This window comes from Crocodylus porosus, unplaced genomic scaffold (assembly GCF_001723895.1).
Source record: "Crocodylus porosus isolate Cpor-Errol unplaced genomic scaffold, CroPor_comp1, whole genome shotgun sequence".
NCBI lineage: Eukaryota > Metazoa > Chordata > Crocodylia > Crocodylidae > Crocodylus > Crocodylus porosus.
The window spans coordinates 34,178,431-34,199,425 of record NW_017728943.1 but is presented as its reverse complement, the minus strand read 5'-3'; the positions used below and the strand labels follow the sequence as shown (position 1 = coordinate 34,199,425).

The 20,995-nt window shown below is 40.1% G+C and overlaps 1 protein-coding gene across 7 annotated transcripts in view; it reads left to right on the top strand.

Annotated features, from left to right (window-relative positions):
- The window catches only part of KIF16B (kinesin family member 16B), a 253,928-nt gene that overhangs the window by 129,972 nt on the left and 102,961 nt on the right, over nucleotides 1–20,995 (top strand). For 4 of the 7 annotated variants that reach the window (XM_019549135.1, XM_019549136.1, XM_019549133.1 and 1 more), the window contains exons 18-19: nucleotides 18,412–18,444; nucleotides 18,798–18,851. The exons of 1 other annotated variant lie outside the window; for it this stretch is intronic. In XM_019549135.1, the coding sequence (XP_019404680.1) occupies nucleotides 18,412–18,444; nucleotides 18,798–18,851 (87 nt within the window). The remainder of the gene's footprint in view (nucleotides 1–18,411; nucleotides 18,445–18,797; nucleotides 18,852–20,995) is intronic. 2 more of the 7 variants (XM_019549134.1, XM_019549131.1) reach the window with 1 other exon arrangement.

The following is a 20,995-nucleotide window of genomic DNA, read 5'->3' as shown; positions in this document are numbered from 1 at the left end:
GCTCACAGTTATTTATAGTAACATTTTATAGTACAGACAAGGCCCAGTTGGAGAGTGCATTGAAGGATGCTTCTGCCTCCAAAGTTCGTTCCATCTCCACGTGCTGAGAAATCATGCTTCCCAAAGAATATGCCTTCTGTCACCTCACAGAAATATTTGCCTTTATGTTAAAGCAGACTGCACAAAAAAGGAAAGCATTTTTTTTGGAAATGTATCTTGAAGAAGAGAGAGAATTCCTACCTTTTCTAAAAGGTCTTCAAACCCTAGAGATTATATACATAGAATAATGTATTCAAGCCATTAATATATCAGGATTTTTCCTGGAAGTAAGTTTAAATATTTTTTCCAAATAGCACTGTTTTTCCTCTTGGGTGGTGGCTTTTGCTGCTGACTGGGGGAAATATTAGGTGAACTAGATCTGTGCTAGAACCTCTTACTATTCATATCTGCAAAAACCTCTATGCGTGTGTTTTATTATAGGCCATGGACTTAAGTTACTGACAGTGTCATCCTTATTTTCCTGTCAAGTTTTTGTGAAACTGTCTTCTGGAAATAAATGTTTTGCTTTGCTCTATTTGTAAACACAGGCAAGGATTTTTTTTTATGTTTTACATTAGAGGGAGAGTGTCAGCCTGTGAGCAGTCGTTGTTTGTTGTTAGTCATAAAAGCTATTTTAATTTTTCCCCATTGTAACTGTTTGAGAGAGATTTTTAGCTGAGGTAGGGGACTGCTGAGCATGTTTATAATTTAAACACTTATCCTTTGGTATAGATGCTTTAATTTCTCTTTTTTGAAGAAACAACAACAACAAGTGCCACATATAATACAACAGTCTATCCACACTCACAGAAAACAGGAATGAAAGGAAGTTGTCCAGTCCAACCTGCTACTCAAGGTCAGGTCAGCTCTCTCCAAACCATCTCAACCAAGCATTAGTGTAACCTACACTTAAAGATTTCCAGTGATGGAGATTCCACTACCACTCTTGGTCATCAGTACCAGGGCCTAACTACCTGCATAGTTAGAAGGTTTTTTGTAACATCCATCCTAAATTTATTTTGCTGCAATTTAAGACAGCAAGGACGTCTTGCCCTGTCCCCTGCAGCCACAGAGAATCACCTTTCAGGTATTTGAAGACTGTTATCAACTCACCGCCTCAGTCTTCTCTTCTTCAGAGAAGAGAAGGTCTAACCTTTCCTCATATGTCATATTTTCTAAACATCTAATCATTTTTGTCACTTTTCTTTAAACTCTTACTTTAGGTCTGGTCTCACTGGTGCTGAAGAGAGTTGAAAATCAGTTCCTGTGTCTAGCATATGGCACTTCTGGTAAATGTCCCAGTATGCAATTGGGTTTTTTGCAAGTATAGCACACTGTTGACTCCTGTTCAGTATGCAGTCCTTTTCTATAATATGGACTAATGATACAAAGTTACTGTTTGTCCAGATTTCATTTAATTTATGCCCTCCCCAAAAGAAGGCTCAAAACAACTTACAGTAAAATAGATTTATATCTATTTATTTATAAAGATATTTATATCTTTATAGTTTCAGACATTGGTTTTAAAATTACCATATGAAAAGAGCAAGTTAGCTGCGCATGCAGTACAGCTTGCAGAACAGAAAAGCGTGCTTCTCTATAGGTGACACTACTTATCAAACAAACTATCACTTGGTACACTGGCTTCAGTTTCTGCATGGTGTCTGTTCATCTTAAATGAAGACCGTTGAACTAATCTAATATTGAGGTGAGAAGGGCAGGGTAACTAGCAAAGTCAACACATGGGGTTTAGCTTAGAGGCGTCAGGCATGCCCATTAGATACATTTCCTTTCAGAGCCTGGAATAGATTCCAAGTCTCCCAAATCACCATTTCTCTGTTGTTGGTCACTACTGTGGGACACAGTAGCATGTGTTCTTTTCCCCTCTGGTGCTAGTTCATGTAGGATGACAACCTATTTCTGTTATCGGTCACTATACCAGTTCAAGTGGCAGAGATCTGTGCAGGTTCTAATCCTTCTGACCTGGATCAGTGTCAGCATACTACATGACAATTAAAAAAAATTTTTTTTGATGTTTCCCTCTCTCTCTTTTTCTCTCACTGTCTCGCTCTTTGGTCTCACAGCCTCAGGAGCCTATAACCACCTTAAATGCAGCCTTCCATCTCCCCTTATCTTGTGCAACATGCTTTCATCTTGCCACATCTTCACTTGTCCCTTCCAGACCAGTTTTTTTAACTTCCCATTATTGGCTTGGTTTGCCTTGAGGTTTGATGCGCTTCATCTCAGCTGCCAAAATCTGCCTCACATGCCTTCTCTCATCAGTTCTTATGATATGCCCTGCTCATTTCATTCTCTGCAGTGTTACCTTGCTCAAGACCTCAGGTATTTTGTAAGGTCCACAAACTCTTGATTATGTTTTCTTCATACTTCCATTTTCTTATACTGTACCAAATATTTTTTTTAGCACTTCATTTTCAAACCTTTTCCAATTTCTCTTTTTCCATTTGCCTCTGTCAGCATCCAGGATTCACATCCATGTAAAAGAACAGGTTGAACAATTGTATTACAAAGCAGGATATTAAGGTTTCTTAAGATTTTCCTTGAAGCCCTTACGTTATCCAAGCTCAACAGGTATAAACCTCCCCCCTAGTAAAGAATATTTCTAATGTTGTAGCATCAAGCACATAAATTAAGCAATTTTAATTCAGCTCTCTTGTATACATGCTTTAGGATACCTGGCCTTAATTATGTGATCACATACTGTTTTTCCACAGGGCCCTTCTTGTTTATTCCACAAAATGGATTGATGAGCAGCTATTCAGTAGTTTTTCTCTTTGTTGTCCAGTGTGCAACCCCAGGTTTGCATAAATAAAAGCCTACTCTGAGGATTAATTTCCCCTGTAACTGCTAGAGTGTCTCCATGCTTCACAAATACTAATTATTTTCATAGCATACCTGTGAGCTGAGGGAGCAGTATCCCATTTGCAGATAGGGAACAGAGGTACAGAGTCAAAGGTATCAATCAAAGGTATTTGTGTGCCTGATTTGAGACGCATTGTATCTGATTTTTCAGAATACTTAATGCAATAAAGCACTTTGTGTGTTCAGAGCTCATTTTCCAGTGACTGCTGTTGTAGCTATTAGTGGTTGGTAGTTTTGCAAATCAGGCCTTGGATTGTCAAGTCAGGCACATAGAAAATGGTGGAAGGCAAGGAATGGTTGCCTATGTGAAGTTTTAAGTGTTTTACCCAATGTTGATAGCTTATATGAACTCTGGGGTGGAGTTAGGGAAAGAATTCAGTTCTCCAAGGCAGCCTCCTGTTGGTCTTAAGCATGCTTTTCCCTTTATGTAATCCTGCCACATCCCTACACATCTTCCTATTTTTGCAGCAGTTGAAGCAGGGCTGCTACAGATAATGGTCTTCTTTGTTCCCCAACTCTGATTTACTCTAAGAGTAGGTCCACCCATGCTGTAAGCGAATGAAACACAGAAGTATAGACAAAATAGCATGGGATCATGTGACTTAAGACAATATCAAATTGCATTATTAAGGCCATTTTAAATACGACATTTCTTAAGCGCTTGATAGTTCAGATTTAATTATCTTTTAATGTCTTTTTTTATGTCTTTCTGTATATAAAATATGCACATTTTTAATGTAAGCTTTTATTCTTGAAAACCCTTCTACAGACAAAGTGTGATTTCCTTGCAGAGTCTGCCACTGAGACTCAGAACTGGTAAGGAAATGTTCAGGCAGTGAAGTTAGGCTGATCAGGGCTAGTCATCCGAAATGGAAATGCGTTGGCATCTATTTTTTATTGCTAATCATTTTTATTACTGTTGTGCCTGTGAAGCAGCCACGTGGGGCCCCATTCGGCTATGCAGCAAACAAATGCAGAGTAGAAGGTGATCACTGCTGCAGAGAGCTTATGCTTACATTAACAAGATAGAGTCAGAGTGGAGGAAGAGATGTAACAAAGATCTACACAAATGGAGGGAACAATACAATAGTTTGGGGGTTTCTTAAGAGAAGGCAAGCTAAACTGAAAGAAAAGGCGGCATAAAAGCAGAGGGACAGGGCAAGGGAGAAGAGGGTAAGAAGGCAGGTAAGAAGGTAAATTAAGGTGATGAGAAAGACAAAGAGGGAGGTGTTTGAAACAAACAGCTTGATGAAAAAATGCATCAGAACATGGAAAGTATAGTCAAAAAGTTGTCTGGATGTCTATGGGTCTCTGCTTTGGCTGCTTTTGCAGCAGTTCCTGCAGCTTAGAGTCTGGCAGCTTTTTTTTCCCCACAGTGCCACATACAGGCAGCAGAGATGCACCAAACGATGCTATTTCAGCCACCCTGCCTCCCTCCCACCAGAGAGGTTCCCTTGATCAGTTCTTGGCCTATGGTATGCTGTGGGAGGAGTGACCCTTCTTGGGACACATTGTGCCCCAAATTACTAGGGTTCATTTCTCTATTTGCCTCTAGGCTGCATATATGTGTGGCAGAAACTTTATTAGTTGAGTGAGCCTTATTAAGAAGTTTGCAACAGCTACAATATTTAGCTGTGCATGCATCTGCTGTAGTTTCTTTTTATCAAATTTGTCAAATTTAATAATGGATATCCTGAAAAGACTGTAGGAAAACCACAGTGTGGATACAAAATGTCAGTGTTAAAAGAAGGGATGCTTGCCAGAAGATCATTGTTTTAAAAAAAAAACCCAATATTTCTACTCAAGGTAGATCACTTGATGGCATCAAGATCATCATATAATCATAAAGTACCCCTTTATTTTAATGGACACTGCTAAATTTGCTTTTGCATAGTTAGAAGAAATGTAGGTCTCTTACAAGATGTTATCCTCCTTGTAACCGTCTTTTTCCCTTCAGTCTGTTCAATTTACATGGTAAGGATGACCTCTGAAGGTCATGTCTTCTCTTAGGCTGCCTTTTCAATCTCTTAATCCTGTAGAGAGGAAGAGCTTAGAGGCATGGTTTCATTTCCCACACTTGGGAGATGTAATAGATCTGGCTGTGCATCCCTTATCCTGGGTTCTAACTAGCCTGCATATTCTGGACTGCTGTACTTAATAGGTCACCTGGGTTGGATGAGCTAGAATTTCTTGACTAGTTTAAAGTGTTCAAGCTTTCTCTCTGATACCTGTTCTGGGGAATAAGGCCTATAGTCCCGCTGTTTTATGCTAACTAAGACTAGTGGTGACCCTTCTGTCCAGCCACTTCCAATCCAGCAGTTTCAGAAGTACACCATGTTCCATCTTTATGGGTACTCTAGTTTATGATTTAATTCTTCTGGAAAAAGGAAATTGAAGCCGTTAAACCACGGATTGGCAGAAGAATTTCCAAATGAATCACACTTTACTCATAAACAATCACAAGAGAGATCCAGTTTTAGACAAAATAGTAATGATCTATATGTAGCTTTCCCTCTAAGATTTCACCACTCTTGAGTGTCTTTGTGTTTTGGTTGGCAGTATCTTCTGGGTTCCGTGGTTTCCTCCTGCTCCAGATTGTCTCGTGATTATTTTAAGGCCATTGAAATATATCCAGTCGTGTATCTTCTGTTGATACACGCACCTTACTAATCTGTGTGTGTATTTGTTGAATAGCATTGTTTGATTTTCCAATGCTATGAATTCTCATGACCTGAAATGTAATTAAAAAAAAAGGTAATTGTTAGATGTATTGTTATACATCATATATGCTTTAGTGTAAGGATTTATACCTTATATCTTTATAATGTTCCGGAAGCATCTGAAACTGTGGACAGCAGAAATTTGGATCAGTGCTTATGGACAACGTGCCATCTTGTGGGATCTTGGAAATCTCAAAAAAACTATCTCTGGAAAAAAAGATGTCAGTGAAAAGTAATATGTGCAAGTTGTCAGTTGTCCCCATGCTACCATACAGATTAAAGTGTACTATGTGAACTTCTTTATGAGCCACAAAAGAAGTCTGTCTTCTGTTCATCACAGAGATGAAGATTTTGATGTGGTCAGATGTTTGAACGCTGCATGACAGAAAGAAAAAGTGCAAGAGAGTTGGTGGTTTTTCCAGTTGGAGACAAGCTGAAGCCTGTGTTGGTATGGGCACGTCCTGTGAAGGCATGACTTAACATGTTGACAGGATAGGTCTCTCAACAAGAGTGGAAGAAAGACCACTAAGGGGAGGCCAAAGACATGGTACACGTAAAGAATACTGGAGGATCTTAAGAAGCCTAGGGCAGGGTTTTGGTACATGAGTATTAAATTGTGGCATATGGCTTAAAAGGTCACCAAATCAAGGAAGAGGAGGTGATCACATTTTCTTAGATCCTAGTATATTATGTAAAAGACTTCAAAACTTTCTTTTATCAATATTTCAAGCTGCAGTCAGCTTGTAGCATATGGGAAAACTTTTCCAAAATCATACGTAGAAGATACGTTAATGTGCTTAGTGAATTCATAACTTTCAGTACAGTTTTTGAAGGTGGGAAATGTTATCTGTATTTGTCCAATTCTCTTGACCCTTTCAAAAGGGTAACAAAATAGCTTGCATTCTCTGCTTCAAGTATCCCTTTTCCTCTTATCTTCAAGTAGACCTTCTAATTTTTAAAATCCATTGCTTTTGGAGTCCTTCTCCTGCTGTCTCAGATTTGATAACATAAGAACCAGCAGCAAACTTCACAGTTTCTGTAATTTGCAATAAACTGCTTGTAAGGTTAAGTATCTGGAACAATCTGTAGCAGAAAAGCCTGGGAGTTACTATTTTCTTTTTTTTACAATAGCAAATAAGTGATAGTTGTATTCTGTTAGTTTCTCACTCCCGTAATGGTGCTGGATTCCTATTTCTGAAATCCAGAGGTTTTTTCTTGTGTTTATAAATTAATTTAAAAAATCTAAGAGAAAAAAATAACCTAACAGAAAGTGAGATGTGCCATGTAAAATCACATGTGCTTTTTAAAACTATTTGAATTATAATGCAAATGAAATGATCAAAATAGATTGTTAAAGCACTTTCTTGTAACTGGATTTACTGGCTGTGCATGCAAAGTTTCTTTATTATAATGAAAAAGTACAAAATAGTAGGAAGAAGATGGAACTGCTTTGAAAGTAAAGCAATCCCTAGAAAAGAATGGAAAGAAGATGCACTAGATCCTGTCTTGTCCTCTCTTTCTTTCTTTCTTGACAGAAACATCACTTGAAAGTGTATCTTACTTTTATTTTCTAACTGTATGTAAATTCAGCCTAGCAATATAGAGAGCTTCAAATGGCTAGTTTGTTTAAACTTCAGTTATTGCTGGTATATGTAAGTTTATTTGTTTTTCTACTCCTGATATACCTTCAAAATGCTTCTGACATCTTAATGTTTGACAATTATTGTATTTGCCCCTCGTATACGCTTATTTACATTACTTGTAGAGCACTTATTGTTTCCAGTTTTCAGTCAAGTACTTGAGTTTAGTAGGTGTGTATTTGTTTGTTTTATGGGTTCAAAAGACTTGTTTGAATATGGGTTCTTCAGGGCTATAATGAGTCTTTCCCTCCATAAACAACTTGAGCACTTTTGGAAACCAAACTTTGCTGCAACCAAGGTTTTTGAATGACCTCACATCACTTTTTCTTTGTGTGAAAAAGCTGCCTGGTGTTGAAGAGGTGTTACTTGCTCGTGAAAAAGTAAACAGTTGAAAATGTTAAGGAATGAATGAAAGAAGAATGAAATAGGGAACAATATATACATAAAGTGAAGTTAAAAAAATGCAAAAGAGAATTTGAGGAGCTTTCTCCATATTCTCTTCCATGTCCTTATGAAAGGGGACATGTGAGAGAATAAGGAGAAATAATTAAAATGGCGAATTACCTCTATTGCCTTAATGGCCAAAAGAGGTGGAAAATGGTCTGTGGACCATCAAAGCTATCTGGCCACCTTTGTATCTACTTTGCTCAGGAACTCTGTCCACTGACATGAAGACTCTTTGGTCAGGAAAGATACTGGAGCTGAAGTCATCGTTGGCATCACTTCCTCAATGCGAGGATGACAGTCGTCTGGTAAACAGAGGAGTCATCAGTGAGTACCATAGAGGACCGAGGCAGCTGATTCAAGATCTGTAAATTCCACTGGAGAAGTGGCAAATAGTTCTGGAAGAAAGAAGTAAATTCTGGTGATGTCAGGTCACAACATTTTCCCTTTGTTTGTTTCTTCTATCCACCTCCACAGTGAGATGAGCTTGCTCCAAATAATAAGTGCCTTGTTGTACATCATGACACCGATGAGAATGATTCAGTGCTTGAGTCGCCCAGGTGCTGATGTTAATATTGCATTATTTTTTTTTAGCTTCGCCTTCAAGGTGTCCTTGAATGTCTTATTTTGCCCACCTCTAGAGTGGTGACCATCAGTGAGTTGGGAGTATAGGATCTGTTTTGGGAGCTAGTTGTCAGGCATCCTCATGATATGCCCTGTCTAACAGAGCTGGTGCCATATACACATGACTTTAATGTTGGTGGTGTTTGCCTGAGCCAGAATGCTGGCATTCATTCTTCTGTCCTTCCAGTTGGAGACTTTCCCAAAGACATTGCTGATAGTCATGTTCCAGAGTTTTCAAGTATTTCCAGTATGTCCAGGTTTCATACCCATATGACAGGGGTAGGGCTGACAGCAGTCTGGTATATGAGAAGATTGGTTTGGGCCCTGATGTCATGATCGTTAAAGACAGGTTTGGAGACTTCCACAGGCTGTACTGGCAGATTTTCCAATGGTGAATATTGTCTGTGTTTACATTTTAGGTAAGGGGACCCAGGTAGGGGAGTATTCTCACTTTGCTCAATATTCTTCTAAGGATTGCCATCTAACTGTATTGAAGATCGGTAATGGAGGTGTTAGTTTTCCAGGATTTGGAATGTAACTAGTTGATATTAAAGAGATTCCTATCTATGTGACCCTGGGTACTGAATCCAGATGGAAGTCTATCAGCAACAAACGTGAAATAGCTGAGATACAGGTGGAAATGAGTGTTGGTGCAGTTATACATGCTTGCTTGACTCCACTTGTAATTGTGGAAGGGTCCATTTCTAAGCCATTCCTTAGGAGGGTTACTGTCATGTGATCATGAAAGAGTCTGATAATAATAAATGTTGGCAAGCATCCAGAACTCATCAGAATGTTCATTAGGGCTTCTCTGTCAGTTGAATTAAAGGCCTTAGCTGGGTCAGTGAAGGCCATGTGAAGAGTATGATGTTGCTCTCAGCACTTTTTCTGCAGCTGTCTAGCAATAAAGACCATGTGTACTGTACCTCTGTGGTCTGAAATCACATACAGAATCAGGTGGAATCTCCTCAGTGAGGAAAGTGAGTCTATTGAGGTGAATACAGGCAAGGGTTTTCCCAGCTATTGGGAGGAGTGCAATACAACAGTGATAGCAGCAATCTGATCTATCTCCTTTCTTCAATATGGTAACAATTTTGACATCTCTAGTCACTGGGAAGGTGTTCATGTTTCCAGATTTTCATAATAGCAATGCGTATTTGGCAAGAGAGCTATTTTCCACCTTCCTGATAAATTTCAGTTGTTATTCTATCAGGACCACATACTTTGTTCTTTATCTACTTGATGGCTTTCAAGGCCTCTTAATAAATTGGTTCAAGGTAATCCTTGATGGGGTGCTGTGGAATTGCCTTCAACATTAGAATCTCTGTTCCAGAGCTCTTGAAAGTGCTTCTTCCACTGTGCGTTGGTAATGAAGCTGTCTTCAAAGGGCGTTGTTCATTCCTTGGACCTCAGAGACATGACCACTTGTGTGCTGGCTCATAGATGGCTTTGGTTACACTGAAAAACTACACTTTCAGCAAACTTTTGAATCTCTTCTGTTTTGTTCTTCTCCCACGTGGCAGAATACCATTGGGGTGCTCATCAGTTAAGGGCTATTGCAGACTACGGAGGAGCCTGCGTGGAGAGCAGCAGTGAGGTTCCCTCTCCCCCTCCCCCCCTCCCCAGCTTAGTAGCCATTTTAAGGGAGAAGGTAGGTAGCAGAACACCTTTGATGTCTGCCACTTTAAGAGCTGGGAGCAGGCAGCCGGCAGGTGCGGGCCAGCTCTGATGAGGCAGCCACTTTAGATCCAGGCTCTTAGGGCTGATCCAGCATTTTGCTGCAAGAAGCCGAAGGAGTAACAACACCTGGCTGAGTCGCTGCTTATGGAACATGTTAAAGGTAAGAGCAGGAACTGTTGGGGATGCCAGGAGGCTCCTGGTTCTGGGTAAGACCAAAAACTGCATCCTGCCAGGTATGGGTGGCCTGGTGGAGCTGTCCATGGTGGGACAGTCTCCCAGAAATGCCAGGCCAGTTACCTCCCCAGTGAAAGGTATGTAGGGATGTCTGAAAACCCCAACACCCACCAGCCAGTGGGTTATTAAAATTGGAGGGGAGTAGGGCCAGACATACCTAGGGACAGGCACCTGAGCCCAGAGTGGATAGTGGGGCCAGGCACGCCCATGGGAGTATTGAGGAGGTGTAAGACCCTGAGGCCCCAGAGAGGGGGTGAGTGTTGAGGTCCCAGAGGTGGAGGGGGGGGGGAAGTGTTGAGCCCCAGAAAGGTGTTCAGACGCCTGAGTCTGCAAGTGGGCCTGAGGCTGAGTGAGGTGGCTGTTACAATCAGCTGGGCACTGTGAGTGTATCAATTTAGTTGCAGGCTGACTGGGTGCTGCAACTGTATCAGCCACTGGGCTGTTTGGTTTGGGATCAAGGAGGCGTTGTTGGGAGTGAAGCAAAGACAAGTTTCACCTATAACAGTAAAGTTACATTTTACTTATAGCAGCAAAATAGCAACAAAAATATGTTGAGGCAGCAAAATATGGTTTACACGTATAACAGTTAATAATTAAGCTAATAAACAGACTATAACAATAAAAGTTAAAAATTGACAGTGATAATAAAAACAGACAGACAAATTAACAAAGAGTTCCCACTTAGTTGGCAACTTATCGATAGTCCCTCAGTGCCAGGTACACATCAAATTGATCTAGCGAAGTCAAGCGTCCCTGATCCATGCTGTCAGAGGGAACACTGGGGAAGGTCCCTCAGTCAGGATCTGGTCCTTGCTCACACTGGGAGTTTGGAGTCTGGGCTTGGAACAGCAATGACCATTCTGTTCCGTCCTTCCTACTGGTCACCTGACATAAGTGTTTTGTTTTTTTTTTAATATCCTGTTTTATGCTAATCTGTTGGCTTTAGAGCCACTCACAATCTTACTCTACAGCTGTTACCCTATGGGGTTAAAAGGTATTAGAAATTATTATAATAGGTTACTGCCTAAGCTTGGGTTTACCCAATAAGCAAATCACACCATATCACTTTGGGGTCTGAGATTAGCCTTTTCCCCCACCTAAGTTCAACTCACTTGGAATTTTTTTGAAACGTGTTAATTATACCTCATGGTTAGTTTTGTCAATTTTACTGACCTTTAAGCAAAAATTATTAGATCAGCTAAGTTTGCAGTTTTGTTTTCAAGTTCTGCTTCTTGGGGCCCATGTTGGTCTTATTATTAGTACAAACTGTTAAATTTAACATTACGGTTATGCTTCTGACAGACAGGTTACATCTGTGGGAAACAATTTTGCAAGCTTTGTCCTAGCCAAAGGACAAACTGTATGCCTTTACCAAATACTTTCAAGAAGCAGATCTTTTTTTGCTATCAGTTGCTTATTAACCCCTTTGGTTCTGGCCATCACAGGTGGCTCAGAGGGAAACACAAATAGATGAGGCAAGTGATTGTCCTCAAGTAGGGAACCTATGGATTGAGTCATCCAGTGAAGGGTTAGGGGTGGAGTCATCCCAGTGTTTGGCAAATTGCCTATTCACTGTGCAGATGACGGTCATGGGAGAGGCCCAAAAGGCTGCACCAGGGCCGGGCAAGAAGTAAAGAGACAAGCCTGATGGCCTACGCAGTCGCTCAAGGAAGCAGGCTGATTGATGAATGTGAATGTGGCCTGGTGCAGGGTATGAATGCAAGAGGTCCTGTGAGGGAGTGCGGAGTGATCAAGGCCCCAGCGAGAGCGGGACGGTATGAATGAGGCCCAGAACAGGGAAGTATGTGAGAGCTCTAACAAAGAACTGAGTTTGGCCCAGCCTGGAGCCAGATCATAGAGCAGCTCAGCGGTGTCATCTGTGAGGCATGGGACATGATAAAGGAAGGTTGGAGTTGTGTGTGTACCACCCTTTGACATCAGGGTGCACGAAAGGCAATCTCCTGCCTAATTAGCATCTCAGTTACTTTACAACAAGGCATGGCAGGCGAGTAAGGCAAGCGGCTTTCCCAAAGATAGATGAGTAACCAGCACTGGCACTGGTCCAGGGAAGGCCCACTTGTCACACCCCACTTGTTCTTTTGCTCTCTAATTTTCCTCTGCATCTCAGTTTTAATGTGCTGGTAAGTGTCTTGATCTGTTTGGAGTTGATGCCACTGTGCCAAACTTTGAAGGCTCTCCCTTTTCAGTCAGTAAGAGCTTGTCTTTCTCTGTCATTCTTATTGAGCAAGTTCTGATGTTTCTTTGTGGAGAAATCTCAGTGTTCTTTGCATGCCTTGTGATTTGCTTTTCTTGAGACTCTCATAGTGATAAATGGTGCTGAGATAATCAGGGTTGGAGAGTTTGTCACTGAGACTGCTGGGGTTTATTGCTTTTAGCAGAGTCTTTCAAGAAGCTGATATTGAACTCTTCTTTGGTTGCTTCTTTTGTTTACATTATTTTGGGGTGATAGAAATGGATCTGATAGAAGTATCACACCATGATCAATCAGTAGTTATCTGTGCTGGTGATATGGATGCCACAACACTCCCATGTAGTCAATCAGGTACCCATGTTTTGAGCAGGAGCACATCCATGATTGAGGGCACATCCTGAATATTTGCTCAGGAAGAGAATTCCATTTGAACTGACTTTTCCCACCCTTTCCTTTCCGTATTTCAGACTCCCTGCCCACCCTAGCATTGAAATCCCCAAGAAGAATTATCTTACTTTCTTTGGGGATGGGTGACAGCACTTAGTCAAGTTTAGAATAGAATTCTGCTTTTGTTTCACCATCTGCATTTTAAGGGTCAGGGCATATATACTGATGACTGTTGTTTGTTGTTCAGTTGAAACAGATCCTTGTGCATGTAAAAGAGGCTATAACCCCACCATGTCAGGTACCATTGTGTGGTAACAGTTTCTAAATGTTGGATAATTTATAGGATTTGCTGTACTTTCTATATATTTTTTTCAGAAAAGCGCCTTTTTCTTTTAATTTTTTACACAGTAAATATGTTGTGCCTTAGAAGTAGATAACCCATAGATTTTTGTATAATTATACGTCTCTAGATTTCACGTTTTCTTGTCCCCTGTGAAAGTCATGCCTGGGTATTGTTAGTTTAGTTATTTCTTCAAACAGTGTTTTCTTAGTTTGATTGTTGAACTGCCAAAAGTATTTCTATGTTGAATAAAAATTTGGCTTAACATCGAAAATACTCAGCTTGTGCCCAACTTCTGTCTCTAATCCAGTGTCATGGAACACTACTTCAGCTAATAAGCTTTGGATAAAATAGAGCTTTTGCTCATAGATTTATGTTGAAGATTTCATTTGTGGACCTTGTATAAGTTACACTTTACTGTAACTCTAAAACTGCTCATGAGAAACCTTGGTCTTGTCATGGATTTAGCTTTTTTATTAACCATATAAATTGGGTTGCTGAAATAGCATTGTAACATCTTTGTAGTCTTGCCAGCATTTACTTTTTCATAGATAGATAGATGTACATCAGTAGCAGCTCACACTTTCATGTTGTGTAAATTAGTTTGTTGTGATACTGTCCTAGTAAAATTGGGTTCCTTTTCTGTGTAGCTTATCCATAATATTTATCCCTTCTTGTGTAATATATTTTTTAAGCTAATGGTGACCATTTTATTCCAAATAATGATCAGATTAAATTCCACTATGAGGATTGTATAGAAGAAAGGACAGCCTTTATCCTGAGTTATTTATATCTTTTATTTTAAAAGTAATGTAAAATGTCTTCTGTTCTCAATATGTTTTTGATTATGGTATTTGTTAATTTATTAACTAAGGCAAGGTATGTAGAGTGTGGTTTCATGATCCTAAAAATGCTACACTTGTGGTATGCTCACTGTCTGTAGTGACTATTTTTATTATTTTTGAAAGAAATATTAAAATGTATGTAAATTCAAACTATGTCTACATAATTGGAGTCATATTACATTAAAATGCATTTAACTACAACTGTCACTAATTAATATTATAGTGTATTTTTGTTTATTTACTGTTTAGGAACTAACTGATGTACAAATCCTAAGTTGCAACAGATCTGAATTAAATGTTCTAATATACTTGGTTGTAGTGTTAGTTAATTTGTTTTATATGAACCTATTCATAGGTGTTTTATATAACACTACAAAGAATATATGAAACAAGTAAAACCAGTTTTGAAACTTAAAGGGGGGTCCTACAAAATGTGGAACCTTTGTCATATTGCTAGGGATGAGTATTACATGGGTGTGCAGGGAGAAAATTAGGAAGGCTGAAGCACAATTTGAGATGCAGTTGAGAAGAGATGTAAACTGCATTAAAAAGGGGTTCTCCAAGTATGTCAGAAGTGTAAGAGAAATACCATGGAAAGTATAGGTCCCATACTAAATGCAGAAGGTAGCCTAGTTGCAAATGGTACACAGAAGGCTGGTTTATTTTTAATGTCTTTTTTACTGTAGTCCTGACTGATAAGGTCAACTGACAGATGATGAACTCAGTTGGCAAAGATCTGGAAGGAGATAAGCAGCCAGGAGTAGTGGAAGAACAAGTTTGGGATTGCTTAAGAACATAAGGACATAAGACAGTAGTCGATATAGCCCAGCACTCGATCACCAACAGTGACAGGAGTAGAAGCTTTAGAACAGAACTCTTGAACATTGTTCTCCTGCTGCTGCTATTGGAATCTCCAGACTTCCCCGCTCTGTGGGGCTAAGGAAGGTTCTGAATGGTGAGCTTGGAGACCCAGGAATCCCATATTGAGTGGCAGTCTAGTGTAATGTAGTGCCAGTTGCCTGTTGCAGTGTGGCCCCATGTGGTACAAAATGGGAATGTCAGTCCAGTACACTGTGGGAGTGAGAGGGGTGAGGGCAAGTGTCAGTCTGTGGACTTGTATCTGGGGCTCAGTCTGGCCAGAACTTTCTCCACATAAACCCTTGTGCAGGAACGTTAAGTGTCTGGGCAACATGGCTCAACCTGATCCCAGATTGCTTTGTTGTTCCCTCCAGTTTGCACTCTGACTCCACTTCTGGACCTAGCTTATTCTTGGATTCTGCTTGCTTCTCTTGACCTTTGTTGGCAACTCAGTTCTAGAGCGGCTTCAGACCTGGTCACCCACAACCTAGTATGCTTAGGTGCCTGCCCTGCAGCATAGGAAGGCCTAGGTGTTGCAGTGTGGCATGCAGTCTGGGGATGTATGGCCCCCACAGTTTGTGGTTGGGGAGCCTACAATCCCCAGTCACTCAAAAGTTGGAAAACCCTGCTTTAGGGGGATACCATTGACCAGGGGATCTTTGGAGTGATCAGCAATACTGTATCCCTCCCTGACATCTACCGTCATTGGCTTAGAGGTGTATGAGCATACATTCCTGCCGGTTGTATTTAATTGTTATTACTGGATCTGTCATCTGTGAATTTGCCTAGTCCCTTTTTTAACCTGGCTATGCTATCTGCCTCTACAACCTCCTGTGGTAATTTGGTGTCACTGGTCTTGTCAGTCTCCCTCAGTTTGAATGGTTTATTGTCCACAAACAAGGCTAGGCACTAGGATCCATGGCCAAGTAAATTGGTACATGGTGGTAGCCGGGTCTTTTGATGGCATGGTACAGGCATGAACATAACCCCAAATATTCAGGGTTCCTGGGTCTAGTGTTTTTTTTTTATGCACTGATCAAAAGAACTTCATGTTACAGCAGACACATCCCAATTCTTACCAGTCACTAAAACATATTTAGTTGACATCATGGGTGATTGGTGCCTCCTGAGACTAGAGGGCACAGTTTGTGTGTGGCAGTGTTGGCAACAGGGTGGTGAGTGGCGACTACCCACAGAAGCCGGTGGAGGCTGATCTCAGGGGGGAGAGGGCATGTGCCCCCCCACACCCCTCCACAACCTACTTCTCAGCAATTAGTGCAACTTCCTACCAGGTATAGGCACCTGTGGCCAGGTCACTGATCTTGGTTGGTGTTCTATACTGGTCTTATCAATTCACTCTGTTAGTTTTGAAGGCTTCTGTAAAAATAGTGGGCCTCACACACCTGAACCTGGCCTGCCCCTGCCTGCTCCAAGTGAAGCCCTGGCCGATATGTTGGTGCACCTTTAGAAAACACTATAACATGGATGCGTAACTGGCTGGATCATCTTGCTCAATGAGAGGTCTTCAGTAGCTCAGCATCTAGCTGGAAGGATAGATCAAGTGGGGTTCCCCACAGGTTTGTCTTGGATCCAGTATTAATCATCATTAATAATTCAGATGATGGTATTGAATACACCTTTAGCAAATTTGTGGGTGACACCAAGCTGGGTGGAGTTGCAGACACTTGGATCCAGAGATTCAGCAAGGACAAGTGTCAAGTCCTGTACTTGAACTGGAATAATCGCACACACAAAATACACATTACGGATTGGTTGGCTAGGTTGCATTTCTATGCAAAAGGACCTGGGGGTTATAATAGATTATAAGATGACTATGAGTCAACAGTGTACTTTTGTTGCAAAAAAAAAAAAAAAAAAAAAAAGCAGCATCCTGGATTGTATTAACAGAAATGTCACTTACAGATCAAGAGGTGATTCTTCCACTCTATTCAGCACTGGTGAAGTTTCACATGGAGTACTGTATCCAGTTTTGGGCCTCGTACTTCAAGGATGCACACAATTTGGAATGAGTCCAGCATAGAACAATAAAAATGATTAAGGGCCTAGGAGGCAAGACTTATGAGGAAAAGCTGACAGAACTAGTATTATTTAGTATGGAGGAACGTCATGGTGGGGATTTGATAACTGTCTTTAAATACGTGAAGGACAATTACAGAAAGGATAGAGATGGAGTTTTCTCTGTGGCCATAAAGAACAAGACTAGAAGTGTTGGCCTCAAGCAGGGGAAATTTAAGCTGGAGATTAGGAGGAACTTTCTGACTGAGGGTGGTGAGGCATTGAAACAGGCTACCTAGAGAAATTGTAGAATTTCCTAGGAATTCTTGGGAGTTTTCAAAAGCAGTTTAGACAGACACCTGGCTGGGATGGTTTAGTCAGGGATGATCCTGTCCCAAACAGGGAGCAAAACTAGATGACATGAGATCCTTTCCTGCCCTACATTTCTGTGATCCTGTATTAGACAGAGACATATATATACTTTAACTGGTTTTCTTGTTTCACCTATTTGTATTATATAATCCATTTGTTTTTATATATATACATGCACCCCCCTACACATGTGTGTGTGTGATACATATACATGCAAGCACACACATTATACATATATGTGTATGGATTTTCAAATTAAAGGTCTTTGGTTGAATAATATACTATAGCTATGCGTGCCTACGTATAGACTTCTACTTGTTTATTTGTTTTATGTATATTTCATAGATGAAACGAGTAAATAAATGAAACTATATGTGCATATGTATGTCTCTGATATATGAACTGTTAAAGCAGACCTTTAATTTGAAAATCTGTTTTATCAAAATGTGTGTTATGACCTTTCATATGACTCATTGCCCAATATTTTTTTTTAAATCTTCAATTTTAAATAATTTAAATACATAGAAGTCCCATATATAAAATTATAGGATCCTGCCATTTTCTGTTGTAACATTATACTGCACTAGCATATAGAAAATTAAACATTCCAGTTCTTCAAAAGAAATTCTAATTCAAGTGTTTTCTTATCCTGAAATACTTTAGATAAATGGGGTTATACCATAACCTATATTTAAATATCTTTTAGGTCTGCCTTACATCTTATGTTAATAGTATTACAATTATTGTTGGCTTATTCATTGAAAAAAAATTGTATTCATTCTTCACTTCGGTCTTCTTGAAATTCAGAAAGTCTTCCTATTCAGATAAGGAACCAGTTAATATTTGTGTTCTGCAATTTATTAAGTAACAGTCACTGGCATAGGAAAAACATGTTGTATAAGGAAAAAAAATATTAATTAACTATAACCTGGAGTTACAGCATGAATGACTGTTTTGAACTATGTAGACCTAACAAACCTAACCTTTCATAAAGCAAAATGTTGGTGGCTTTAAAATAGTCTTTATTGCTTTTCTCTAAATGTGTGTTTTTTTGGGTTTTTTTCTATAAATCCCTTTCTTAATTGATCACTTTGTTTCTCTCTACCTCCTGTGACAGTCTTTTCCCTGTAAAAGGACCAATCTGTTTAAGGTAGAGAAACTCAATTTCTATATTGATTGCCTTGTCTGCATGTAGTTAACTAGCAGGGTCTTTGCTAATCAGTTATCTGTCTTGTTTAACTTTACTATTTAAGTAGTTTCTTCCAAGAAATACATTTACTTCTTTCAGCTTCTGTGCAAGTGCCAAGCAGCACAAAATCTAATTTGTAACCTTATTTAAGGAAACTTTTTCAGTTATTGTAGCACATAGTAAATTTTTGTAAAACCTGTCAAAATTATTGTTAATTTTGAAATGCACCTATTTTTATAATTTGCCATGTTCAGTTTCTGTAAAAATTTTCAATGAATAATACTCATTTTCCAAACTCTTTTCCTTTTCACTAGACTAGAATTTGAGAGACAGCAACGAGAAGAGCTAGAAAAATTAGAATGTAAAAGGTAATTTATCCCCACCGGGTTTGTGTGTGTGTGTGAAAGAATAAACCGATTTAAAATCAGTGTGAAATAAATAATTGATTTTGAATCGTGATTTAAATCAATGAGCAAGAAATATTAATTTTAACACATTGATATTCATTTTCTTTTGAATGAGCATGCTTTAGTTCTTTTCCTAAACACAGTATGATTTTCATAAAATATTAGCTATTAAGATGATGAATTTAATGTAAATATAAACTTTACATTAAATACAGTGCTGCTTTTTGCTCACTAATATGAGTGTGTGTGTGTGTGTGTGTGTGTGTATGTAAAAGGCATTATAACATTTGTCCTTACATTTAGTTACATTCTTAGTTTTTATATATTATGTTAGAAAATTACATTTTTATTTGCTAAATGATTTTTTTAAACTTGTGTTAAGTTGCTTTTTTGATAAAATGTGAAATAAAGCAAAATGCAGAGTTTTAAAAGAGTTTAACTATGAACCAACATGCTAATCTTGTTTGGATACAAAATTTTTAAAAAGTTATCACACTTTTTTGCATGTTATATGTAAATATAATTGATTTATTGTAGAATCAATGGTACATTGAACTGACAGCTTTTAAATCAAGGTGATTCAAGATTTTTAGAATGAGTAGACCTCATCCTTTTGCACCTAGGTGTTTATTCATAGATTGTAGAAGGAAAACAAGCTTTCCTTTTGTTTGCACTTCCTAGTTGCTTTCTCAGTTTGGAATGAATGCTTGCTAAAATTAACTAAACTAAACATAAAATGTTGAAAAGAACAAAGCACCTGTAGAAGAGAGACAGGTATGTGAAGCAGAAGTGCACCAATATGTTGGTAGCCTATCGGATCAGCACCAATAAAAGGAAAATTAACATTATCGGCCTTTGGCTTTTTTTGGCTGGTGTACCCAATAATGTCACCAACGAATGCCATGTACATGCATGCAGGCACAGCACGCACATGGCTAGGAATACAGCCTGACAACTTGGAGAGCAGTGCCTTGCTAGTAAGTCTGTGGTGGGAAAGGGGTTGTGGGGGGCAGATCAAGGCCTCCATGGTAAAGGACCAAGTAGTGCTGGGGCTGGTGCAGGTGCTGCCCAGCCACGGTGGTGAATGCAACTCTGGGGCTGCGAGCAGGATGGAGCTTCAGACAGCTCATCCAAGGTGTGCAGGCCATGTGGACAGCTCCCTACCACTGCATATATCCCCAGGGGCCCACCCACCCCCCAAGGGAAAGGCCACAGAGTGTGGTGCCCCAAGCACGGATGGCACTAGAAGGCTTGGCGGGGGTGGGCCCAACCTTCCACCACCCACTCGGAGTGCAGCCCCAGCCCAGTTCCCCACCAGGAAGAGGCTGGTGTAGCCCCTAGCCCCAAGCGGGCAGCCTGCCCTCGCCCCATGCACATATCTAGGGGTTACATGCCCCCCACACCTCACCTGGGGGTGCGTGCAGTGGTGAAGAGCTGCCCCCCACTCCCGACCCTGCCACGTCCCCAGATAACCACATGCAGCTCTGTCCTACTGCTGGCCTTGGGGTCGCCTTCACTGCCCTGGCTGGCAGCACCTCCCCCAGCTCCTGCCCCACTCACCTCCATCACTGTGAGGGCCTTGATCTGCACCCCCTCATGTCCCTTCTGTCCCCCATGCCCCTTCCCCCCACAGAATTACTAGCAGGGCACTGCTCTCCAAGCTTCCTGGCTGCCTTCCTGTAAATCAGCTATCGGATTGGTATCAGGCAGTTATGGCTGGTTAATAATCAGCTATCATTATCAGTCAAGAATATCTTTATTGGTGCACCCCTAATGTTAAGCTGGTTTATCATTTAAACCAAATCAATTGCCTAGCCAGTGGCTTCTCCCTTTCTTTTTGAGCTTTTAATGCAACTTTGGTTAAAAACAAAAAAAAACAAAAAAAAAAAAACAAAAAAAAAGTTCCTTAGATTTTTTTAATTTAAATAATTTTGGTATTCATAGATATTATTAGGGTCAGAAGGGACTTCAGCAGATCATTGAGTCCAACCCCCAGGCAGGAAAAAGCAGTGGGGTCAGATTACCCCAGCCAGGTGCTTGTCCGGTCTCCTTTTAAAGACCCCTAAGGTAGGGGAGTGGACCACCTCCTTTGGAAGACCATTCTA